Source organism: Taudactylus pleione, unplaced genomic scaffold, assembly GCF_031769625.1.
Source record: "Taudactylus pleione unplaced genomic scaffold, aTauple2 ptg000278l, whole genome shotgun sequence".
Lineage (NCBI taxonomy): Eukaryota > Metazoa > Chordata > Amphibia > Anura > Myobatrachidae > Taudactylus > Taudactylus pleione.
The window spans coordinates 6,720,774-6,747,652 of record NW_028284680.1 but is presented as its reverse complement, the minus strand read 5'-3'; the positions used below and the strand labels follow the sequence as shown (position 1 = coordinate 6,747,652).

At 47.4% G+C, this 26,879-nt stretch overlaps 1 protein-coding gene across 1 annotated transcript in view; it reads right to left on the bottom strand.

The window, feature by feature from the left end:
* Positions 1-3,070: 3,070 nt before the first annotated feature.
* CRTAM (cytotoxic and regulatory T cell molecule) overlaps positions 3,071-26,879 on the bottom strand; it is a 67,868-nt gene continuing 44,059 nt past the window's right edge. Inside the window, exons 7-13 of the mRNA XM_088481825.1 lie at positions 23,072-23,167; positions 17,561-17,647; positions 15,139-15,219; positions 14,337-14,429; positions 10,372-10,506; positions 7,121-7,210; positions 3,071-3,189 (exon numbers count right to left, since the gene is read on the bottom strand). Coding sequence (XP_088337951.1) covers positions 3,071-3,189; positions 7,121-7,210; positions 10,372-10,506; positions 14,337-14,429; positions 15,139-15,219; positions 17,561-17,647; positions 23,072-23,167 — 701 coding nt within the window. The remainder of the gene's footprint in view (positions 3,190-7,120; positions 7,211-10,371; positions 10,507-14,336; positions 14,430-15,138; positions 15,220-17,560; positions 17,648-23,071; positions 23,168-26,879) is intronic.

Below are 26,879 nucleotides of genomic sequence, written 5' to 3'. Positions count from 1 at the left end.
GGACAGCTTGAGTGGTATTTAACACATCCAATCACTGGGACACAGGGGTTTGTATCACATGGGGATAATTAGGGGTTGTGCAGATCACTGATTAAGTGCTTTGTGTCACACAATAACACTATACATCTAGTGAATGAAGGGGTGGGGAATTCATAGCCACAAATGCCATGGGATTAGGGTTACCAGATCAGGCGTGCAGATCCAGCCACATATGTAGTACACGGGATGCAAGACTGAACACCAATTACCTTACACGCATGCCTGTGCACTATGCAGCTGCTGATCTGGGAATGGCTAAAGCAGCCTATTTATTAAAATTGTGAGAAATACCCCTAAAGCCATCGTCCCTTATCGCGGCTATTTTCGGCTATTTCATCATGTGTTACGGGGCTATTTATCATTCCCGACACAGCTGCTCCTATAATTAGCTCCCCCAGCGAATACTAAAGCTGCATACACACACAACGATTTTTTGAACGATTATCGATAACGATATTGTTTATCGTTCAATCGTTGAAAAAATCCTTCACTTTCTGAGTTAAAACGAACGATTATCGTTCATGCGCTTTCACGTTTGTAGTTTAGCCAGACTGACCAACTCAACGATTTTCAGTAGGGGATATGCAGAAATCGTTTGTAGCTCCAAAAAATCGTTCATTACATTTAGTAAATGAACGATCTTAGTAAACGATTTTTGTTCATTTTTCCGTTGAAAAAATGAACGAAAATCGTTTACTAAATTTGTTCATTTACTAAATCATTGTGTGTGTATGCAGCTAAAAGCTACAGCTTTATCACTGATGACGGCAGTGAGAGTTTAGGCTGCTGGGTTCTGCCACGTCAGTGTCGCTGCACATTTGAGACCATAGGTCACGCATATACACTGTGAGAACTTGGGGAGGAGGAGGGATCTACATGGATCCTTCTTCGCACTCTAGATACTCTCTCGATAGGAAAGAGTGATCTAATGCCATCTTAATAAATAGCACCCCCACAGCGTACGCTGTATGAGATGACGGTGCCCTCCAATACTGTGAAATCTTCTGCATAACAGATTTAGTAAATAGGACATTTACCTACTTTAGTGATAGTCAATACGGTTTTCCCACAAATACCAGGGCTGGAGACTTCAAAGATAGGATGAAGATAGTGCGGATATTCTAAGAAATGTGTACAGTAACTAGAGTTATCAGTTTAGCGCTATAATCTAGGCAGGTATCAAATTCTACTTACCTTTACTGTGCTCAATACAATGCATACAGCTTGCCCACAGTTGGTTCCAGAGCCAGCCCTAGCTAAATTAGTGCCCTAGGCATGATTTTGGGTGATGCTCCCCTCCCTGTGGGATCCTGAAAAAGGGGTGTGGCCTCAAGGAAGGGGCCGTCACCCAGCACAGCACCCCCTATCACAGCACAGTGTCAGCACCCACCGTCACCCACCGCCCCTATCCCAGCAGTGATCACAACAGCACCCTGGCCCTCCCCCAGTTCCAAATTTACTTTGCTTGATCGCAGCCGGCAGAGCCGTCCGACTCAAGGTACAGCAAGGCGGACCCACTTTTCCCGTCAGGTATTTGTGATGACTGGTGGGGGGGGAGCCCAGGCCCGTGAGGTGTGACTCACTACTCCGAGCTCCGCAAAAACCCATGATGCAACAACCCTCCCGCGACCATTTACTTATAGGCCTGAATGAGCCTCTGCCCAATGCGCAGAAGCTCATTTTGATTGTGTGACGCTCCAGAGCAAACCCGGCGAAAACCACTGGCTGCTGTCCAGGTGCTCCGCCCACGCATATTGCCGCCAGCAGTACCGCCGCTGCCCGCTCACCGTTCGCTGCTGCCAGGCCCGATTGGAGCTGTCAGGTAAACTCCGATCATGGACACTGAGCAGCGGCAGTAGCAGCTGCCAGAGTCTCTGCCCAGCCGGCAGCAGGTGCCCTGGTCGTGCCTGCACCAAACCTCCACCGACCCTAGGTAGGCTTGGATGCCCCATGGCATTCCAAATGCCCTAGGCATTTGCTTAGTTAGTCTATGCCTAGGGCCGGCTCTGGTTGGTGCTATGAAGGCATTCATGATTACTCCGAAATCATTGCAATTAGGCTGCCCGGAACTACTGTGGGTGCACAGGGCATAGATCACAGTGCAGACCAGGTGGGTCAATGTCAGTCACCCACTCGCTAGTTCTGAGGCAGCTAGGAAGAGAACCATTTTATCCAGCCTACCCAAGTCTCGCTATGGGGACCGCTAATGCACTATTCCGCCCTGGAGGGGTCTATTGATTATTCCAGTGTTCATGCTGATTTTTAATTTTTATTTTTTTAAAACCTTACCATCATGATCTAATAATAAAATAAATATTGCCATCATCTTTTATCATCTTTCATTGCGATCTTAAGATGGCAATAACAGAACTGGTACTTTACCTGCCATGATACTTGAAAAATAGCCTACAAAGGTGGGGATTTTCTCCGACAATAGCCATGTTATGACCGGAGGTAACTCTTTAATATACTGTATGAACACCTGTATTCGGGTCTTCTCCTTTGTTAGCCCCTATGACATGGAGTCTGTACACTGCATTTCATGTGTGTCTGGTTCAAAATGGCCGGTCTGGCAACCCTAGCACCAACAAGTCTGCTTAAAGTGGACCTGTCACCTATAGACAGTGAAGGCAGCCATTTTGTGGGCTGTATCAGTATACAGGCTTTGTCTGACAGTGCATCAGGGCACATTAGGACATGTTTTTGGTGATTTGGGGGCTACACTTGTTTTGTTCCAATTGGGCCAGAATAAATTTTGTAAGATATGTGTAAAGGGAGAAAATAAAAACACCTTGTTGGTAAGAATGGATATATGAAGGTATTCCAGCTGCCGAGAGCAGCCATATTGAAGCTCTAACCCAGCAGAATTAAAGCGTTCAGAGATATATACACTATAATCCTCCAGTGTTACCCTGAGTTTTTGCTGTAACTTTGTTATGAAGTATCAAAGCAGAACTAAAGAAGTATTATATAGAAAATATTTTATTAAAGAGTACAGATTATTTATCACATATAAAACACATAGATACAATTATAACTTAAAAGACAGAAAGGCCTCTTCACATATTGGGGGGGGCGGACAGGGTCCCTCTGCGTCGATGGACACCTGGTTATTGTACTGTATACCTGTCACACTCTGCGGCGTCGTCACTGCGGGGAGAGAAAGCGCCGTCATTAGTCTGGCAGTCGGAAGACTGGGAATTGTTACTAGTGTCTGGGAATATTCAGATTCAGGCTTTCTAAGCATTTACTACTGTAGGCGACGTGGTTCCATCTCATATCACACATTCCCTCATTTCCTCATAATTTCACTGCAGCCCAGTCAGACCTGCTTAGATTTACAGCCCCATCCCGGGGGCACATGTCTTGTTACCCTCCTTAATAACATACACTTTTCCTACATAACAGTTTCTTAAAGCTTTCCACAAGTCAGCCCATCAGGCCATGTTTACAGGATTCCCCAGTGTGAGAACACAATAGTTATTAGTCTACTCAACAAGATGAATTCACAGATGCAAAATCCTCCAATCATCACCGAGTCCCCCATTATGTGGGATAAAGGAATGCATATGGGGAATGCGAGCCTCCAGTTCCTGCCTCATTGAAGTCACATGTTCCTGGCGGAGGCTAAAACAGAATAGTGGGCCTGATTCAGAGACGCTCGTAAGCGGCCGCTCATTCGCTATGAGCGATGTTTGCACAACTGCGCATGTGTATGGGTCGTAATGCGCATGCGCAAACCAGTCATTGCGGTCAGAAATCGTGCGCTCGCAAAACAGCGAGGGGCTACTAATTTGATTGACAGAATGTACCGTTTGTGGGTGGTCACAGAGGAAGGTGCTTGAAAACGGGGGAGAGGAGATCCGAACGCAGGCATGCCAAACGGTAAAAAGGGCGTTTAATGGGAGTGCATAATTAGTAAAGGAGCGTCATCGACCACATCACTTGGTTGTCTTTTAGCCTGAACTGCTCACAGTGATAGCAGTAAGAAAAACCTACCACAAGCACTGCGAGCAGTTCAGATGCCTTTCGATGTTCCCGATTAATCAAATAAAAACCGGAGATGACGTGTGATGCGAACGACAAAGGGGCGTCTTTACAAAATAGCGAGCGCATTTTTCGTTCGCTCGCTCAGACATAGAGGCGTCAACAAACCGCAATGAGCAAGCGCTCCATATAAATAGACGGCCCCTTTTTTGGAACGACCGTCCACAAATAGCGTCCGGCTCTGAATCAGGCCCACTGTTCACCTCACAATATGGCAGCTTGTATTGTGATAAAGGGACAGGTGCACTTTAAATCTTATGTTATTCCTGGGTAAACAAATGCCCGGCCCTGTGAGTGAGTCCTGCGCAGTTCCAGGGAGCTAAATACCAGTCTGAGATTCAAAAGCTCCAGAATCCTCTACACTGTGATCAATGAATCAATCTCTTCATTACATCACACACTGCCATGTACAGCCGGGAGACAGCTGTATAAAGGTTAAGGAAATGCTACTATTACTTAAGGGTCGATTGTGAATCCCATCGATGATCGTACTGACTGTCCTGCCTTATATAGCACTATACGGCTGGCTGCAGGTCTCCAGCAGTCCTCACAGTAATAAGCCCATAGGTCATTTAATATCGTTCTTATATAAACGGCTTCATAATTAGAGGCTGCGCATGAAAGGGAATGAATTGTAGGAAAGGGGTAACTTTATAAGGGAGGTGCCTCAAACCTTCAAGAGAGATGAAGTTTCCCCTAGCAACCAATCAGTCTCCTGCTATCAGTTATCTAGCACTGGGCCTGATTCAGAGCCGCTCGTAAGCGGCCGCTCGTTCACTCCGAGCGATGTTTGCCCAACTGCGCATGCGTACGGATCATAATACGCATGCGCAAACCAGTCAGTGCGGCCGAAAATCGTTTGTTCGCTAAATAGCAAATACCTGCTAATATGAGTGACAGGAGGAGGCGTATGTGGGTGGTAACAGGGGAAGGTGCTTGAAAACGGGAAGTGGAAATCAGAACGCAGGCGTGCTTAAAGTCAAAAAGGGCGTTTTATAGGTGTGCATAATTAAAACAGCAGCGTCATTGACCATGTCACTGGGTTATTTTATAGCCAGAACTGCTCGCAAATTTGTGGTAGCAAAAACCAACCACAAGAATAGCGAGCAGTTCATACGCTGTTCGATGTACTCGATTAATCTAATAAATAGCGGACATGACGTATGGTGCGAGCGGCCAGGGGGCGTCTTTTTCAAAATTACAACCGCAAGTTTTGTTCGCTCGTTCAGACATAGAGGCGTCAACAGACCGCAAAGAGCGAACGGTTCATTTGAATAGCCACCCATTTTTGTTGAACGAACGACCGCAAATAGCGACCGGCTCTGAATCAGGCCCACAGTCTGTACAATTACATAATCTGATTGGTTGCTAGGGGTAACCTCCACTTTATCTCTCTCCAGGGCTAGATGTATCTCCCCTTGGGCGGGATGTACTAAGCATCGCATCCGCAATGCGGTACATCCCGTCTCTCATCGGGTACATGCCGGCGTTAATTCTGCAGGTACTGTGTGTACTTAGAAATGCGATTAAAATCGCAAAGGACAGCTCTCCCGATAAGAGCTGTCCTTTGCGATAGCCTCTGATAGGGAGACTTCCAGGTTTAACACCCAGGAGTCCCTGTGGCGTCCTTCTGCGCAGAAGAACGCGCGCACCGTGGGGGGGGCTGGGAGGGATCCAATTGGAGGGGGCGTCCTGAAAATTAGCCCATAGGCCTCTATTGGGTAATGCCACCTAAAGATCCAAAACTAATAAAACCATTCACAAGAACAATAGTGCCGCATAATGGAGACATCAGGATTAATAGAAGACATAAATAACATTATAACTGAGCAGACATCAATGGTAGTTGCGCAGGGGGAGTTGGACTCTGAAAAGTTGTTTTCAGGAGTCCGCAAGTGTAGAAAGGGCCGTCGAGACATCCTCTGGACCCGGGTAGTGAGTGGGCGTGGCCTTATAGGGGAGACGTGACCACGCCCCCTCCAGTGGCAAAGGGGGAAATTTGTCCTCAGCAGCTGGCCTGGGCCCCCGCAACAGGCCTTGGTAATTAGTACCCATCCCCACATCCCCCCTTCCATCTTGGCATCCCTAATTGTACATTATCCCCCTTTTACAGGGATGGTCTGGAAATGGGAGTCTCATAAATGCATAAGCAGATTTGTATTTTCTGCAGTTGGTTACTAAGCTCTTTCCTAATTTCCAGACCCCCACACTGGCATAATGTATCCATGCAGCAATGGCCGAAACGTCCAATGCTAACGTTGTGATGGGATGGAACGCTCAGAAATCGAATTAATTCTATATATACACACACAAGGGCCTGCGCACAATTACTTAGAAAAAGTGTGGAACACACACAGCAGTTACCGCGCCGGGTCACCGAGACTTTGTAATGCAAATGCCTCCATTGTGATGGCTGGGATCAACCCGAGGACGGAACAGCAATGGTTACCACTGCTCTATCGCGTTGCCCCTGACTTAAGGCCCTGATTCAGAGCCGGTCGCTCTGACAGAGCGCTTGCTCTGAATCAGGGCCGGGCTATTTTTTTTGAAGGACCATCGCGACCATCGGGCTTGCGACGAGACCCTTGTGGTAGAGTCTCGTTGCCGCAAGCCCCAGTCAGATTTCGGCTCAAACAGAGCCGAAATCTCTCCCACTGACATCACTTGTGATGTCAGTGGGGCCGGCCCGAAACGGAGGCGTTCACATGGGAACGCCTCCGTTTGGGCAGCCACTCCCCTGGCCCGCCCACCAAAGGGGGCGTGCTGTCACTCAACATTGACAGCACGCCCCCTTTGGGATGAGACCCGTAGCGACGACTTGCCCGTCGCTATCCGGGTCTTGCACATGCGCACGACGGAGCCGGCCCCGTCGTGCGCATGCGCTCTGGGCCACCATCGACCCGGTTGCGAGCGCCCAGCGCTCGCGACCGGGTCTGAATCAGGCCCTAAGCGTTTACAACTTTATCTTTGTTTGACTCCTTGTGGAAAAGCACAAACTATAAAACCCACCAATCAGAACTAGCTTTTACCTCACCTGGACAGACAGTCTTTGCTTGACCAGAAGTGTCCTCATTATTAGACCTGGACTTTGTGCTCTCCAACGTCTGGTCAGAGGTCTCTTTTTCTGGCGGAAGGAGATGGAAGAACAGAGATCAGATAACCTGCAGACATTTTCTTACAAGGAACCTCTCACCGCCCTCTTGGTTCAACTCAGAATATACAGTCTGCGGCCCCCAGTAACAGGCCGCTTCATTACAGACACAGAATACAAGGCAAAGGCCACTGGAAGAGCTTGCTGATAATTCATCTGAGTAGGGAACACCTTGTGATCAGCCTTTTGTGTGCAGACTGAAGAATGGGGAGTAGCAGGTGTGCGGATGGCGAGTAACAAAAACATGGCGGGCGCACAGAGTCCCCAGCTGCACCCAGGAGAAAGCGCGGCTCATTGTCATCTCGTTCGTTCCCCTTAACTCGGATAATTTGCTGATTGTGTCAGTTTGTGGATTAAATCATAGTTTTGTTCTTTAAAAGGTGGAAACATAAACAGGCCTTCTCCATTAATTAATTAGAATCCCATTAGGGGAGAGGAGTGCTGGGCGATGTCCGCGCTGCATTACTTAAACCAACGTCCTCCCCCCCTCACAATAGTCGTCAGCCCACATTAATGGGTTATCCATAAGATATTGTGGGATTTAGCATGAATGATGCTTGAAGCACAGTTATATACAACTTAAACCGAGGCTTCTTTTAGAGAGGTAAATACGTGCTTGAAAAAAGCGACGTGGCCTGATTAGCCCAGTGATGAATGGAGCGATGTTTGTCAGCGACAATATGAACAATTAGTGCGGCCTAATTACACAGCAATGCTGTTTCTCTACATGTCCCAGCACTTTGTAGCTTCATTATAATTCGTTTAACCATTTTAGAGGTTTTTCCTAATGGATAAAAAGCCCCAATGAATCTGCTGAAAACCTGCGGCCACCATGAAAGTGATAGAAAAACGGGACAGGTTTAAAATGAACTGGGTTATTAAATCATCTGCTCTAATAATTATCGGTAACGTAACTATAATCCCGGCTGCGATGCCAGAAATCTACCTCAGAAAATGTCCAGAACGTTGGTTGCATAGCCATCTTATACCCCTTTTACACCGGAGCTAAAACCCGGGTTTTTGAAGGGTTAACCCGGGCAGCTCCCTGGTGTAAAAGGGCAGAGGGTTGGATCGCCGGGTCGAGTGACCCGGCAATCCAACCCAGGTAACTAGCAGGGTTTAACACGGGCGTAGCCCGTGAAACCCTGCTATGGGAACAGCGCACTCCGGGTCACGATGACCTGGAGTGCGCTGCTAGCCGGCCGATTGGTCCGGCTTCAGTGGCACTTGGAGATGACGTCATCTGCAAGCATCCACTTTCACTCCGCAAAAGCCGGGTCTATGCAGACCCGACTGCGGTGTGAGCGGCGCTGACTCGGGAATATCCCGAGTCAGCGCCGGCAAAATTCCGGGTCTGATCCGGATAGGAACTTTGGGCCTGATTCAGACCCACTCGCAAGCGGCTGTCCGCTCGCAAGTGGGTCGATGGTGTGCACTGCGCATGCGCACGACGGCGGGAGCTCCGTCGTGCGCATGCGCCAGACGCGACGAGCGAAGGACTTTCCTTCGCTCGTTGTGTCTGATCAAAGGGGGCGTGCTGTCGATGTTGAAGCCGGCCCACTGACATCACTAGTGATGTCAGTGGGAGTGATTTTGGCTCTGATATAGCCAAAATCTCTCCGGGCCTTGCGGTTGAGAAACTCAACCGCAGGCTCCGGCTCGCAGTGGCGATGGTCGCGATGGTCAAGACCATCGCGGCCATCAATCTGCACGCTCGTATAGGCTGTGGGTGGTGACCCACAGCTATACGAGCGTCCAGGAGGACGCTCCATAATTATGGAGGACGGCCCTCATTCAGAGCGTGCGCTCTGCTCAGAGCGTACGGCTCTGAATGAGGGCCTTTGTTCCAACTCCGGGTCAGACCCGGAATTTAGGTGGAAAAGGGGTATTAGAAACCAGTGGCACGTAGGTGCTGAGGTTTTATCCCATATCCTGTGGAAATGGACCACGTTGGGCTTAATATGAGTGTTGTACCGAGGTGCATAATTATCAACGTGCGCAAAACTCTATGGCCGGCGAATAATGTGCGCGGTAAAATCCGCCGGCCCTAGCTTGGTCATTTACCCGCAATTGTTCAATTATCGTCATCTCAGCATGGTGTCAACAGATGAAAATTATACCAAAAAAATCCATTATTCTCCAAATAAAGAATTCCAAATTATTATTTTTTGTCCACCATGAAGTTTGTCTGAGAACCACCAGTGTTCCCAAAGCAGCAGAGTATCGCTCATCTGCCTCTTTACAATTCTATTGATATATTAATAACAACGCTAGAAAGTGATTGTTATTGCTGCTGATCAATAAACAGCCACCGAAATACAAGGGAACTTTCCACTTTCAGTTCTATGATGAATTATTTTTATATGTACACTCAAAATGGTTATGCCTTATCGGCCATTCCAGTCTGGCTATTGCCATTTGATTTTGCTTGTTTTTTAAATTTTTTAAATTTATGTGCCTCTAGATCTGCCGGGCCTATGACGTAAAAGGGGCCTTGGTTGTCTCCTGTTCATCTTACCCCGAGTCCATATTCTGTCATTGTTACACACGACTGAATTGAACTGAAGATAATGTTTGTGTGTACTGTTTCCAATCTAGCGTCTTCCAAACTCCCAAAGGACCAGAAGTAATGCAAGTGGGCAGGGTATGCTGGGACAGTTAGTTCCATATCAGATGGAAAGTCATAAATTGCCTATCTCTGCCAGTAAACAGATGGTTCTGCAAGTTCAGAGTTAGAGCAGCAGATGGCGCTCTTGTTTACAGGATTGATGCTGTTCCCATCTTAATTCTAATATGAGCAGCTGCAACATAGTAGGGATGGCCTTCGATGGATTTAAACCATCCGGGGGGACAATCGATGGTTGCCAGTTGCGCATGTACAGACCATAGCTAGCGGCTACCACTGAACTCCCACAGCCGATGTTCGAAATCAGTGAACAAACATTGATGGTAAACCTGTTTACCATTGGTGCCAGACCATCAATGTTTGCTAACCATAGATGTTCTATAGCCATCCCCTATAACAAAGGGATATATCTATTTAACCTCAGCTCTCTACGACTAACCCTACAATTACCAGCACGTAATCTAAAATCTACGCAAATATTTGTCATATAGATCCAAACACATCCCACCTTTCTTCCACATTGAATGGGCCTTTTTCAGTTTCACCAGGAACAAATATACAATGATCAGCAAAACACAAATCATAAGAGACACCAGGACCAGAACGAGTGTGCTGTTTGATTTCCGCCTGGAAGCGTCCAGCTCTGCAAAAAACAGATACACTACTTACAGCTGCAGTGACATCTACACGTACTGTAGGAAGGACACCACTTCTGGCACCAAAATCATCAACATTCCTGGGAGGAAAGCAGTGAAGACAGAGCCCCAAAAACTGTCCACGCAGTGGTTATTGGGGTGTTGGGCGGAATAACATGTTGCTTTCGCAATAAGGGTTCTACAGCAAGCCACACCTGACCTCTCACTCGCTTTGCTCTCCTTTGAGGTCTCCCGGCACCTACTGTGTGACTAATACTGCGGACATTTGACAGCCTGTTATAATAACTATAAATAATAATTTACGACAAATAAACGGCTGATCACCTACAGAAGGGAAATTAATATATTTTTATCTTTTCCTGCTATTTGAAATCTAATGGAAAGGACATTTTCCCATTGAATAAGTGGATTACAGCTCTACATAAAAGTATGATCAGCCAAGACTGATTATTTGTAATTTATGTTTGCTTTGAAACGAAATGTATGATTTTTTACATGTGTGGTGCATATAGCCATCAAATTGATGGTACCATATTGATGGTGTTTTTTGTCTAATATATTTTATATTATATCTTATTAATTGGAACAAGTGGAATATTATATAAATCCGCTTAAAATTTCATAAGACACGTTCCTTATTGTGGTTTTCTTTTTCTTTTTTTTTATATTGGCCAATTTCCTTTTTATTATTTTTATATTGATAATGTATTAATAAATATGTATTTTTTAATGAAAGTATGGTGTGGAGAATCCTATTGATTGCAGCGCTGTCTGTTATTCCTACTATTTTATAATTTTTTGATATGTAAGAACTTCTTACATATCAAAAAATTATAAAATAGTAGGAATAACAGACAGCGCTGCAATCAATAGGATTCTCCACACCATACTTTCATAGGGTTGGCAATTCCTTACAAACAACAGATAGCTGCAGCAAACTTGTTGGTTTTGTCCACAAGTGCATGGTTAGATAGGCGCCAGGATTTTTCTCTCTTTTTTTTGTTATAATAACTGATCATGCCACAGTGTGGGTCTCACATGAATGGTGGGTATAGGGGCAATTACATTCAATTGGAAGGGTATTACAAATGTTGAAAGGAATAAATAATGAGAAATATTAAAATGGTCACTAGTCCCCAGTCAGATGTTAGATATTTGTATTATTATGCTTCATATATATGGAGCCACAATGGGCACGCAGCATTTTATAGAGTACGTAAACAGAGACAGTATGAACAAAACAAGAAACAAGTGACTTACAGTACAGAACATTGCAGGACATGGACATTGTATAAACATTGCTGCATCAGTAGTCATAGTACCCAAATAAGCACCAGGGCGGCAGAACCCAAGAGGTAGGTGCCGCTGTAGACAGTGAGGAGGAGATGATTGTATAAGCGAGAGAAGGAAAAGCACATGAGGGAAGAAGGACCCTGCTCGTGAGAGCCTACAGTCTAATCTAATACATTTGGGGGTCTATTTATCAAGCAGTGAAAAGTGGGGAGAAATGAACCAGTGGAGAAGTTGCCCATAGCAACCAATCAGCTTTGAAGTAGCATTTATCAAGTACAGGTGATAGGTAGGAGCTGATTGGTTGCTATGGCCAATTTCTCCAGTTTCACTTCTTGGTGTCTAATTTTTGGTGGAGTTGGAGGCAATATTTGGTGGTGTCGGAGTGGGTAGAGATGTGCCAACTTTGAACCCAGCTTCAAAAGACGAGCCGTGCTAATAATGTTGATACAGCAGGAGCGAGGATTAGCAGCATTGTGCACTCGTAACAGTGCAATCTTGTATTGCATTTATTTAATTACACTACTGCCATATACTCTACAGTAACTAATAAGCAAGTACAGGAATCAGTTACTTTATGGCAGAAGTGGTCACTGTACACATTTACCATTTCATATCTCGCAACATTTAGGAAGGGGGAATTGGGACCTCAGTGCACGTACAGAAAGGGTGCGTAGTCACACCCTCATTGCACGTCACATTGGGGGTGTGGCCACATGCCACACAGCCCCTCCCTCCATTGCACATCTTGCCATGGGTGTGCCCAGTGCTTCCCAAGCTGCTAGGCTGCCCTCATCCTTTTCACTGTTAAGTAGGTGAGAATGGGTGATCACAGAACCTTTTTCTCCCCCCCCCTCCATCCCATCCTGTAGCCTATAGGTGGGACAGTGCCTAAAAAGCGGGGCTGTCTCAAAAAATCGGGACAGTTGGAAGGTACTGTATGCCATTTATGAAGAATTCGTACTGTAGTAATCAAGTGTAGTCAGAATCTAAAGCTGGCCACACACACAGCGATATTTTACCCGATCTGGCCCATTCCGACGCATTGGAACGACAGATCGTGTAAGATATGGCCAAATCCTGAGTAAATCGTGAGTCACCACTCACGATCACGATGCGATGCGCGTCCCCGCTGGTCGCACATCGCATCATCAGATCTGTCGTGCAGTAGGGCAGATCTGACAATCTAGGAGGCGATGCACTGTGACAGTCTGGATGCAGGAGAGATCGTATGAAGATTGGACGCCAAATCGTGTGCAGATTGTGTGCAGAGCTGCCGGGGAGAGTTTCAAGGCAAATCGTACACATCGGCTCATCGTGTGCAGATCGCTATGTGTGTGGCCAGCTTAAGGTTTTGCATGTTCAGGCTTCAGATGTTCATGTTCCCCTCTCTAATCATTAACTCCATATATCCTCATCAGCCCTGAAAGACTCATTTGGGGGCCACTTATAAAGGAAGAAGGGCCAATTACTTAGCTTTCTATAAACCTGAGCTGGTCCACTCTCACTCACCTAGGTGTGCGTTCTCAGTGCCAATGCTGGGCCTTAGTGGTCTGAGATCTCCTACGTGCTGCGGACTCGCTGACCAGGACCCCCTGCATTATTCCATTTGTGCCGTCGGCCCTTGGATGCTCATTTTGAACCCGAGCTGCCTGCACTGACTACCACTGTCCATCTGTCAGCCAGGCGTCACCTAGCGTTTGGGGCGGTACCTATACGTTCCCCACGGCGCACTCCATCACTTTCTGGCAAGGTGTCCCAGTGAGGACCATGGTTTCCATGAGACACTGGTCCCCAGCTTAGCCAGCGCCAGTAGTGTCATAGAGGATCGATGATAGCAGCCTGCACAGCCAGACAGACATGTGTGGCACAATCACAGTATGACATAGGGGGTCATTCAGACCCTGCGCGAGCAGCAGTACGCTCGCAAGCGGGTCGATGTTCCCCACTGCGCATGCGCACGACGGAGGGAGCTCCGTCGTGCGCATGCGCGAGACCCGGGGAGCGACGGGCTTTCCATCGCTCCGGGTCTCGCACAAAAGGGCTGTTGATGTTGATTGACAGCACGCCCCCTTTGGTGGGCGTGCCAGGGGCGTGCCTGCCAGACGGAGGCGTTCCCATGGGAACGCCTACCGTCTGAAGCCGGCCCCACTGACATCACTAGTGATGTCAGTGGGAGTGATTTTGGCTCTGATAGAGCCAAAATCACTCCAGGGCTTGTGGCAGGGAGACCCTACCGCAGGGTCTCCGTTGCAAGTCCGATGGTCGCGATGGTCAAGACCATCGCGACCATCTTTTTGGCCGCTCGCATATGCTGTGGGTGGTCACCCACAGCTATACGAGCGGCCAGGAGGCCGCTCCATTTTCATGGAGGAGGGCCCTGATTCAGAGCGAGCGCTCTGGTCAGAGCGTCCGGCTCTGAATCAGGCCCATAGTTCCTTTTTCTCATTTTATTGTAGCCAATGTGGGATTTCCCATTCAATTACTGAGCAATGACGCTGGTGACAACGGTATTTACACTACTTACCTGAGCTGATATTCTTATTGTCCTTTGTCATTGTGTCCATATCAATGCTCAATGTCGTATTTCCTTCTGATAACTGAATTAGTGTCACAGCTTCTAAGAGGGTAAACAATATATACACAGTCAGTATTCAGCCAGCACTTCCCTTTTTTATTAGGTATTGATTCACCCAGGCATGCCCACCAAATGCACCAGTCGAGCCCCCAGATAGTTACATAAAGCCATACTTGCCGACTCTCCCTTAGTTTGTGTTAGGGATACTCCCTGAAATAGATGATCTCCCTGACTCCCTGGATGGCCTGGCATAGGGATGGCGATCGACCATCAATAGGTCGAAACCATTGATGGTTAATGACCAGTGTCGGACTGGGGCATGAAGGGCCCACTGGGAAAGTGCATTGGTAGGGGCCCATGCCAGCCACCACAGACACTTGGCTAACCATTAGGCAAATCTTGGTGTACAGTAGTTTTTATAGAAGGGAGCCAAGCCCCCATGTTGATCAGTGGTTCTGCTCCTCTAGGTAATTGGCCGTCAATTAGAGTAGCAATCTATAATTTGAAGTCTGGAACCTGACACCTAGAGAAAGGGGATGGGCCCACAGGCAGTGGGGCCCACCGGGGATTTCCCCTGTACCCCTGTGGGCGAGTCCAACCCTGTTAACGACTGACCGTTTTTGCCATCAAAGGCAGAGATCCAATGATTCTCCACCATCGATTGCAAATCGTGAGCCGTATTAAATTTCAGAATATTTTATAAACAGTAGCGCAGTTTTACAGGCTATACAACATTATAATAAATAGTCACCTGTGGCTCCATTTCCACTTGTAACTGGAATAACCGATCCTAATGTATTTCTTTCCGCTAATGAAGTAAGTGTTACAGACCCTAAATGGGGAAATGCAACATGAACAATCAAAGACAAGGCTATAACATTTCTAAAAAGTCTTATGGCACATGAGTTACACAGAGTGTACACACAAAGGCGGCGCTGGACCGTTTAGTGGGCGTGTTATGGAAGTTTCATGGGCAAGGGTGGGCTAGGCTAGGGGGCAGGTTGCCCCCCAGGCCGGTACAAGTTTTGTGTTCTAGGAGGAAGGCAGGCAGAGAATGCGCCTTTCCGCATTTCCGTCTGCAGCTAGATCTAGCTGAGCAGCAGGGGCTAACAGAAAATGGCTGCCCCCAAGGTAGGCTACAAAAAGATGGCCACTGTCAACCAATGGGGAGCCAGGTTTAATTTTCCATGAACCCTAGGGGCTGGAGAGTGGAAAATAAAAGTGGGGGGCTTATTGTGGGGGTCTGTCAGGGGAAGAGGTGCTGAGAAAAGAGATTTTATGAGAGAGAGAGAGAGATATGAGAAGTGCGCCAGAGTGTGAGAAACCCTGTGCTGAAAAGCGAGAGATAAGTAGCTACTGCTTGTGGAACAACAGGTCCCAGCTAGCTGTACAAGGCCGGGGGGGTGCTGTGAGGTGGTTATTGTATATTGCCTCCTATATCTTTGTGTCAGGCAGGGCTGGTAGGTGATGTCATCGATTGTAGTTCTTAGCAGGGCTATTTTTCTGGAAAAAATAGGTTCAGGAACTGTGGGTGGAGCTACTGTGGGTGGAGCTAAAGAAAAACAATTTTATATATTCTCAAAAATGACTTTAAAATAAAACTTATCTTATGGAAAATACATTTTGTCCTAAGACATTACATCATAGTTTATTAGAGGTTCAGGAACTGAGGGCCTGATTCAGACCCACTCGGAAGCGCTATGCGCTCGCAAGTGGGTTGATAGTGGGCCCGTAGCGGGTGAGATGTTGATCGACAGCTCGCCCCGTTTTGTAGGCGGGGAGGCTGGACAAACGGAGGCGTTCCTGAAGGAACGCCTACCGTTTGTGGGCGGCCCTACTGACATCACTCGTGATGTCAGTAGTGACCTTCCTGCTCTAACACTGGGGCTTGCGGGAATGAAACCCTACCGCAAGGGTCTCGTCGCAAACCCGATAGTTGGGACCATCACCTGGCCGCTCGCAAAAGCTGTGGGTGATCACCCACAGCTTAGCGAGCGGCCAGGAGGGCGGGTAAAAAAAGCGGACACCCTGATTCAGAGCGAGCGCTCGCTTTTTGCGAGTGCCTCTGAATCAGGCCCTGAGTTCCTGCTGAAAAGTAGCACTGGCTCTTAGACATAATGAATCTTGATACATTTCATTACACATTTAAACCGCATCCCCATTAGATGAACCATGCCTGCAGTTTTTGGGGTTTTTTGCCATTGCCGTGCACCATACGTGGCTACTCTCCTGGGATGTCCGGGAGTCTTTTGAATATCGGGTTTCGCCCCTTGCCCCCCGGAAACATAGGCAAATCTCCCGGCTGCCTTCACCCCCCCTGCTACCACCCCGCATCACCCTGAAACCCCCCCCCCCAGCAGTGGGGCTGGACGGTCATCGCGATCCCCTGCTTCGCAATGCCATTAAACACCCCCAATATGTCATCATCGCCCGGCCACGCCCCCTGCTGTAGACAGACTTTCAGCTCCCTCCTGGATTGACTTGTCCCCCAGGCTAAACGTTGCTGGCCAGCCCCTGTGTGTCAAGCATACACAGAAGTTCAATGGTGCGACCAATGGTAGCAATAAGGACGGACAATCAGTATTACAGTGTAATACACTTTGCTGCTGGCTCTTCTGCACCCCACTCACAATCAGACCCTAGGTCCCAGCCTGCACTTCCACCTCTATTAAGTATTTTTGGATCAGGACAAAGAAGCCACACCCCTGATCCACCCAGGCACGCCCACAGCACACACTGGTCACGCCCCCAAATCATTACACCAGCTGTTTATGTCCACAGTAAGCACAGGCTTTCAGGATACTGGGCGGAATTCAATTCTTGCTCCTGTCGGGCACGATGAGCTGCCAGCGCTGCATTTCAGCTCGCAGCCCCTGGGGGATGAGAGCTGAAATGTGCGAAATGTGACATGTTTGGGAGCCCAAACATCACTTTTCGCGATGGCGCCCAGCACTTTGGTCGGGTTTAGCTGCTTTACGCGGCTAAACCTGACCTCTATGGGCGCGATCAGCATGAAAATCTTGGACAATTGTATAGCGGCCCGCGATCTCCTGTCACTTTAGACGGGAGATGCGGGCCGCGAAAACAATTGAATTCCACCCACTGAATACCGTACCCCTAGTTTGTTAGAAACATGACACTGCTGTAAATATTATAAAATGTTATTAAGTTACCTGTGGTTCCATTTTCTCTTGTGATTGGAACATCCGTTCCTAATATTGTATTTCTCTCTGGGAATTCTGTAGCATCAGAGACAGTCACTAAGAATTACAAATACATAAAGAAACTAAGGGGGGGATTAAATTAGAATTGAGTTCGGTTCTGCAAACTGTTCTCATGGCGAACTCGCACCGTAAATTCAGTTGCAAACTCACATTGCTTTTTCAGAGGAAATTTGTTTTTTTTATGTGGAACAGTTAGGGACAATCTTTATTTTAAGGAAGCTGTCGGGACACAGGAGCTCATTCAGAACGCTCGCTAGTTGCGGCCGCTCGCTGGCAAAAAGGGGCCGGATATTTAAATGAAGTGCTCGCACTGCGTCGCGTAAGGACGCCCACTATGTTTTAGCAGAGTGCGCTCGCAAGTGTATATATACACCCCCTTGCCACTCGCATCACACGTCAGCTCCGGAAACTGTAGGATCAATCGGGACCATCGAAAGCCATCGGAGCTGCTCGCAGCTCTTGAGGTTAGGCCTTAACCTTCCGCAAGCACAGCGATCAGCGCTGGCTGAAATACATGCAGGTGACATGACCAATGACGCTACTTTGCTAATTATGCATGCCGTTTGCAACGAGCGGCCGCTTGCTAGTGAGCGAGTCTGAATCAGGTCCAGAGTGTATAACCTCTGGTGCACCCCCCCCCCCTTTCCCCCATGAATAATCCTGCACTTGGAGCAGTTTAAATAGCATAATTTGTGCAAAAAAAGTCACAACAGTTTTCAGGTGAATTTCTCTAAAAAGCTCAAGGATTAATTAAATGATGTGGGACAGGTATATGGAGGTGTAAATGATGTGGGACAGGAATATGGAGGTGTAAATGATGTGGGACAGGTATATGGAGGTGTAAATGATGTGGTACAGGTATATGGAGGTGTAAGTGGATGGGGGACAGGCATGTGGAGGTGTAAATGAGGTGGTACAGGTATATGGAGGTGTCAGTGATGGGGGACAGGTATATGTAGGTGTAAATGATGTAGAACAGGTATATGGAGGTGTAAATGATGTGGGACAGGTATATGGAGGTGTAATTGATGGGGGACAGGTATGTGGAGGTGTACTTGATGGGGGACAGGTATGTGGAGGTGTAAATTATGTGGGACAGGTATATGGAGGTAGGTGTAAATGATGTAGAACAGGTATATGGAGGTGTAAATGATGTGGGACAGGTATATGGAGGTGTAAGTGATGGGGGACAGGCATGTGGAGGTGTAATTGAGGTGGTACAGGTATATGGAGGTGTAAGTGATGGGGGACAGGTATATGGAGGTGTAATTGATGGGGGACAGTTATGTGGAGGTGTAAATGATGTGGGACAGGTATATGGAGGTGTAAATGATGTGGGACAGGTATATGGAGGTGTAAATGATGTGGTACAGGTATATGGAGGTGTAAGTGGATGGGGGACAGGCATGTGGAGGTGTAAATGAGGTGGTACAGGTATATGGAGGTGTAAGTGATGGGGGACAGGTATATGGAGGTGTAATTGATGGGGGACAGTTATGTGGAGGTGTAAATGATGTGGGACAGGTATATGGAGGTGTAAATGATGTAGGACAGGTATATGGAGATGTAAATGATGTGGTACAGGTATATGGAGATGTAAGTGATGGGGGACAGGCATGTGGAGGTGTAAATGAGGTGGTACAGGTATATGGAGGTGTAAGTGATGGGGGACAGGTATATGGAGGTGTAATTGATGGGGGACAGGTACGTGGAGGTGTAAATGATGTGGGACAGGTATATGGAGGTGTAAATGATGTAGGGCAGGTATATGGAGGTATAAATGATGTGGGACAGGTATATGGAGGTGTAAATGATGTGGTACAGGTATATGGAGGTGTAAGTAATGGGGGACAGGCATGTGGAGGTGTAAATGAGGTGGTACAGGTATATGGAGGTGTAAGTGATGGGGGACAGGTATATGGAGGTGTAATTGATGGGGGACAGGTATGTGGAGGTGTAAATGATGTGGGACAGGTATATGGAGGTGTAAATGATGTAGGACAGGTATATGGAGGTGTAAATGATGTGGGACAGGTATGTGGAGGTGTAAATAATGTGGGACAGGTATGTGGAGGTGTAAATGATGTGGGACAGGTATGTGGAGGTGTAAATGATGTGAGACAGGTATGTGGAGGTATAAATGATGTGGGACAGGTATGTGGAGGTGTAAATTATGTAGGAAAGGTATATGGAGGTGTAATGATCTGGTACAGGTATATCGAGGTGTAAATGATGTGATACAGGTATATGGAGGTGTAAATGATGTGGGACAGGTATGTGGAGCTATAAATGATGAGGTACAGGTATGTGGAGGTGTTAATGATGTGGGACAGGTATGTGGAGGTGTAAGTGATGTAGGACAGGTATGTGGAGGTGTATGTGATGTGGGATAGGTATGTGGAGGTGTAAATGATGTAGGACAGGTATGTGGAGGTGTAAATGATAGAGGACAGGTATGTGGAGGTGTAAATGATGTGGGACAGGTATGTGGAGGTGTAAATGATAGAGGACAGGTATGTGGAGGTGTAAATGATAGAGGACAGGTATGTGGAGGTGTAAATGATGTGAGACAGGTATATGGAGGTGTAAGTGATGGGGGACAGGCATGTGGAGGTGTAAATGAGGTGGTACAGGTATATGGAGGTGTAAGTGATGGGGGACAGGTATATGGAGGTGTAATTGATGGGGGACAGGTACGTGGAGGTGTAATTGATGTGGGGACAGGTATATGGAGGTGTAAATGATGTAGGGCAGGTATATGGAGGTATAAATGATGTGGGACAGGTATATGGAGGTGTAAATGATGTGGTACAGGTATATGGAGGTGTAAGTGATGGGGGACAGGCATGTGGAGGTGTAAATGAGGTGGGACAGGTATATGGAGGTGTAAATGATGTAGGACAGGTATATGGAGGTGTAAATGATGTGGGACAGGTATGTGGAGGTGTAAATAATGTGGGACAGGTATGTGGAGGTGTAAATGATGTGGTACAGGTATATGGAGGTGTAAATGATGTGAGACAGGTATGTGGAAGTATAAATGATGTGGGAAACGTATGTGGAGGTGTAAATTATGTAGGACAGGTATATGGAGGTGTAATGATCTGGTACAGGTATATCGAGGTGTAAATGATGTAATACAGGTATACGGAGGTGTAAATGATGTAGGACAGGTATGTGGAGGTACAAATGATGAGGGACAGGTATGTGGAGGTGTAAATGAAGGGGGACAGGTATGTGGAGGTGTAAATGATGTGAGACAGGTATGTGGAGGTGTAAATGATGTGATACAGGTATGTGGAGGTGTAAATGATGTTATACAGGTATGTGGAGGTATAAATGATGGGGGACAGGTATGTGGAGGTGTAGATGATGGGGGACAGGTATGTGGAGGTGTAAATAATGTGGGACAGGTATGTGGAGGTATAAATGATGAGGGACAGGTATGTGGAGGTGTAAATGATGGGGGACAGGTATGTGGAGGTGTAAATGATGCGGGACAGGTATGTGGAGGTGTAAATGATGGGGGACAGGTATGTGGAGGTGTAGATGATGGGGACAGGTATGTGGAGGTGTAATTGATGGGGGACAGGTATGTGGAGGTGTAGATGATGGGGGACAGGTATGTGGAGGTGTAAATAATGTGGGACAGGTATGTGGAGGTATAAATGATGGGGGACAGGTATGTGGAGGTGTAAGTGATGGGGGACTGGTATGTGGAGGCGTAAATGATGCGGGACAGGTATATGGAGGTGCAAATGATGTGGGACAGGTATGTGGAGGTGTAATTGATGGGGAACAGGTATGTGGAGGTGTAAATAATGTGGGACAGGTATGTGGAGGTATAAATGATGAGGGACAGGTATGTGGAGGTGTAAATGATGGGGGACAGGTATGTGGAGGTGTAAATGATGATGCGCAGGTAAGTGGAGGTATAAATGATGAGAGCCAGGTATGTGGGGGTGTTGTATTGATGGGAGTGGGGTATTTATACTTGCAGTTGGGAGCTAACAGCGATTAAACTGACTTTTTATAAACTTGTATAAAAACACTGAAAAATCACTGTACAAGCATTTCCTGTACCCCAACATGCTAGAAAGACTTTAATATGATGAAAACACCGGTTTCCTTCCTATCATTGTTTACCAATACTAAAAACGCGCAGCAGCAGCCCAGGTCATTCCCACTAAGAGACGCCACGGGCCATGGAATTGATAGGGGGTGTGGCCAAAACACGGAAGTCGTGACCACGCCCCCTTAGGGGAAAAAATACTGTTCGTATGAGGGAGGGGACGCCGTGAGCCCCTCAGTCTGGCGCAAATCCAGGGAGGACGTGATCAGTGTGATTGCTCCCCCCACTGTGCTGTGTGAAAGGGCTAGGTTGAAATAAGCCGATCACAAGCTGGGTCGCCAGCCTGAAAGGGGTCTCAGCAGGGGTTGCACCCGGGATGGGCAAGTGAACAAAGTCCCGAGTGCGACCCGCGTTTGCGATGTGAAAGGTGTATTGCAGTCCAAGTTTTAAGGAGACCCATGCTTGAGCACAGGTGACCATTACCCCTTTTCCACCTAAATTCCGGGTCTGACCCGGAGTTGGAACAAAGTTCCTATCCAGATCAGACCCGGAATTTTGCTGGCGCCGACTCGGGATATTCCCGAGTCAGCGCCGCTCACACCGCAGTCGGGTCTGCACAGACCCGGCTTTTGCGGAGTGAAAGTGGTCGCTTGGAGATGACGTCATCTCCAAGTGCCACTGAAGCCGGACCAATCGGCCGGCTAGCAGCGCGCTCCAGGTCATCGTGACCCGGAGTGCGCTGTTCCCATAGCAGGGTTTCACGGGTTACACCCGAGTTAAACCCTGCTAGTTACCTGGGTTGGATTGCCGGGTTACTCGACCCGACGATCCAACCCTCACCCCTTTTACACCAGGGAGCTGCCCGGGTTAACCCTTCAAAAACCCGGGTTTTAGCTCCGGTGTAAAAGGGGTATTACTAAGTAGAACCGAGTTTGAGAAGCCCTGATGTAGAAGACCATTCTACTGAGTGGTATATTATCCTTTATCTACGGTCATTCAGAATGATTGATCGGGTCACCTCTCTGCTGTATTGCACTGTACCCAGGGCCAGATTAACAATGTGACGGATGGGATTACAGCCCCAGGCTTCCACATAAAAATAGGCCCATCATAATGGTAACCTGCTGCCCAGCTGCCCCACAGACGGCCATAAAGTATTTAAATTGTGTTTCTATTTCTCTCTCAAAATGCTGCAATTATTCAAGGAGACAAAGCACTGGGTGTGCTGTATATACAATGCACGCACTGTATGCACAGACCTGTCAGTCCCAGGGATCAAATCAGTTACTATGACAACTATTTTTTGTTTGTTTAAATTATTTAAATTAGATTAAGGAAAAAAAAACAATTATTTTTAGTTCATAAATAAAACCCGTTTGAAGATTTACCAGCAGATGCGTCTGTGTTAGCGTCAATTCTCTGTAACTCCGCGCTCTGCGTTGGATTTCTGTCTGAGGATGGAGCAGTTGTTGCAGCATGTGACGCTGAAAATAAAAATAAAATATATATATAATGTCCTGATCTAGTAAAGCACTTTATATGTTGCTAGAACCATCCCAGGAGGCGGCGGAGAATAGTGGGGGACCAGGAAGTGTCTCAGAGCACCAGTGTAACATCGGTAACATCGACGCAGATTATGCAGCATAGGCAGCAAGTCTGACCAGCCTACAGCACAGCGTCTCTCCAGCCAGAAAGTCCGCAAACCTGGCCCCGTTCACACTGAACCTGGGTCTGCCCTGATAAACTTGTGAGGTCATAAAAAGTGGGAGGTGACTTCTCCACAACCACCAATCAGCTCATTTTAAGCATGACCCAGGTCGGATAACCCGGGTTGCGCAGTTTACACTGCACCATTACCCGGGTCCATCCTGGGTCCGACCCTGGTAGCTACCTGGGTTGGATTCCTGGGTCACTTGATTATTTTTCAGGGACCTTTTTCCATTGAGTCACGACCCTGGTAGACCCAGCAATAACTCGGGTTATTGCAGCAGTGGAGAAGGGGTATAAGTTTGCCACGAAAAATGGTAATTTTCACGGTAATCTAGCAATATTCTCTTGCCGGAACGCGGGCTCCGATAAGAGCCGTCTCAGCAAAGTTTATGCGATCACACTGCTTCCTGCTTTGGTTCCTCCGCGGCTAATGCATCGGGGGCCAACGGAAAGGGATCCTCTGAAAACCATCGTAGCCCATAGCCTACTGTAGGCTAATGCCATCTTCAGCTGGCATTAGCAAACAGCGCCAAGCTCCAGAACGATTTGCATTACAGAGCTCGGTATATCCGACTGCAAAGCAGCCCCTATAGAAATCTACGGGGGTCGCTTTGCAGCCGGAAATAGTGGGGGCCGCTGCAGGTATCTGCTGTGGTCACTCCATGGTACATCCTGGGGATCCTTAATATTTGTGGATACACACCTGAAAACTGTCGTTACATCCCGCCAATTTTCTTTAATTCCCTTAGACCAAAAAAAGCTGCCGGTACTGCGCTCCCCTGTGCGCCAGCAGAAAAGAAAGCACCGGTTACGACAATACGAATCATTATGGCGGCACAGGAATTTTGAAGCTGCCATTACAGTTCAGCAGAATGACTTGGCACACGAGAGGGCAAGTACATCCCTGGCACCTATAATACTTACGTCGATCATTTCTGAAATTGCTGCAGTTCCGTCACAGGTTGAGTTCAGCTTAATCCTTAACAGGCGATAATGAATCCTCATCGTCAATCTCTATGTGTTCCACAAAACCTGCAGTGTGCCAGGCTCTGATCTGCCACAATTACTTTCAATTAATTTACTAATTGTTTGTTTCAATCCTGCAATTAGTGAATACACACAGTCATCTTATCACCGCCGTAAGGACGGCTCTTTTATCCGCCTGGTCTAGACACATTCACGGTTCTGTTCTGTGAGATATTAAAGGTGATGAACATGAAAAGCAGAATCTGTTTCATGGCAAATTAGTTTAATTGAACTTAAAGTTCTATTAGTTATGCAAAAGAGAACATTATGTGGGCTAAATATCTGGAAACTGCATCTGTTTCCAGAAGGGTTTAAGTGCTGAGCGGAGGCTGGAAGCTCCCTGACAAGTGATGATAAGTGCGCCGCCAAGTGAGCGAATAATGGCAACGACCTATATAAACCAGATGCAGAAAATGGGAATTAAGGTGCCTACACACTTGGCGATGTGCTCACGATCCGACATTGTGTCCGATTTCCCCCTGAACTGTCCCCAGCAGCTCCCCGGCAGTCGTGGGCACGATTTGGTGTTAAAAACTGTCCAGTGTGACAAACAATCTATCGTGCCTCCTAACTATTCCAGTGCATCGTGCCTCCTAACTATTCCAGTGCATCGTGCCTCCTAACTATTCCAGTGCATCGTGCCTCCTAACTATTCCAGTGCATCATGCCTCCTAACTATTCCAGTGCATCGTGCCTCCTAACTATTCCAGTGCATCGTGCCTCCTAACTATTCCAGTGCATCGTGCCTCCTAACTATTCCAATGCATCGTGCCTCCTAACTATTCCAGTGCATCGTGCCTCCTAACTATTAAAGTGCATCGTGCCTCCTAACTATTCCAGTGCATCGTGCCTCCCAACTATTCCAGTGCATCGTGACTCCTAACTAATCCAGTGCATTGTGCCTCCTAACTAATCCAGTGCATCGTGCCTCCTAACTATTCCAGTGCATCGTGCCTCCTAACTATTCCAGTGCATCGTGCATCCTAACTATTCCAGTGCATCGTGCCTCCTAACTATTCCAGTGCATCGTGCCTCCTAACTATTCCAGTGCATCGTGCCTCCTATCTATTCCAGTGCATCGTGCATCCTAACTATTCCAGCGCATCGTGCCTCCTAACTATTCCAGCGCATCGTGACTCCTAACTATTCCAGCGCATCGTGCCTCCTAACTATTCCAGCGCATCGTGCCTCCTAACTATTCCAGCGAATCGTGCCTTCTAACTATTCCAGTGCATCGTGCCTTCTAACTATTCCAGTGCATCGTGCCTCCTAACTATTCCAGTGCATCGTGCCTCCTATCTATTCCAGTGCATCGTGCATCCTAACTATTCCAGTGCATCATGCCTCCTAACTATTCCAGTGCATCGTGCCTCCTAACTATTCCAGTGCATCGTGCCTCCTAACTATTCCAGTGCATCGTGCCTCCTAACTATTCCAATGCATCGTGCCTCCTAACTATTCCAGTGCATCGTGCCTCCTAACTATTAAAGTGCATCGTGCCTCCTAACTATTCCAGTGCATCGTGCCTCCCAACTATTCCAGTGCATCGTGACTCCTAACTAATCCAGTGCATCGTGCCTCCTAACTAATCCAGTGCATCGTGCCTCCTAACTATTCCAGTGCATCGTGCCTCCTAACTATTCCAGTGCATCGTGCATCCTAACTATTCCAGTGCATCGTGCCTCCTAACTATTCCAGTGCATCGTGCCTCCTAACTATTCCAGTGCATCGTGCCTCCTATCTATTCCAGTGCATCGTGCATCCTAACTATTCCAGCGCATCGTGCCTCCTAACTATTCCAGCGCATCGTGACTCCTAACTATTCCAGCGCATCGTGCCTCCTAACTATTCCAGCGCATCGTGCCTCCTAACTATTCCAGCGAATCGTGCCTTCTAACTATTCCAGTGCATCGTGCCTTCTAACTATTCCAGTGCATCGTGCCTCCTAACTATTCCAGTGCATCGTGCCTCCTAACTATTCCAGTGCATCGTGCCTCCTATCTATTCCAGTGCATCGTGCCTCCTAACTATTCCAGTGCTTCGTGCCTCCTAACTATTCCAGTGCATCGTGCCTCCTAACTATTCCAGTGCATCGTGCCTACTAACTATTCCAGTGCATCGTGCCTCCTAACTATTCCAGTGCATCGTGCCTCCTAACTATTCCAGTGCATCGTGCCTCCTAACTATTCCAGTGCATCGTGCCTCCTAACTATTCCAGTGCATCGTGCCTCCTAACTATTCCAGTGCATCGTGCCTCCCAACTATTCCAGTGCATCGTGCCTCCCAACTATTCCAGTGCATCGTGCCTCCCAACTATTCCAGTGCATCGTGCCTCCCAACTATTCCAGTGCATCGTGCCTCTTAACTATTCCAGTGCATCGTGCCTCCTAACTATTCCAGTGCATCGTGCCTCCTAACTATTCCAGTGCATCGTGCCTCCTAACTATTCCAGTGCATCGT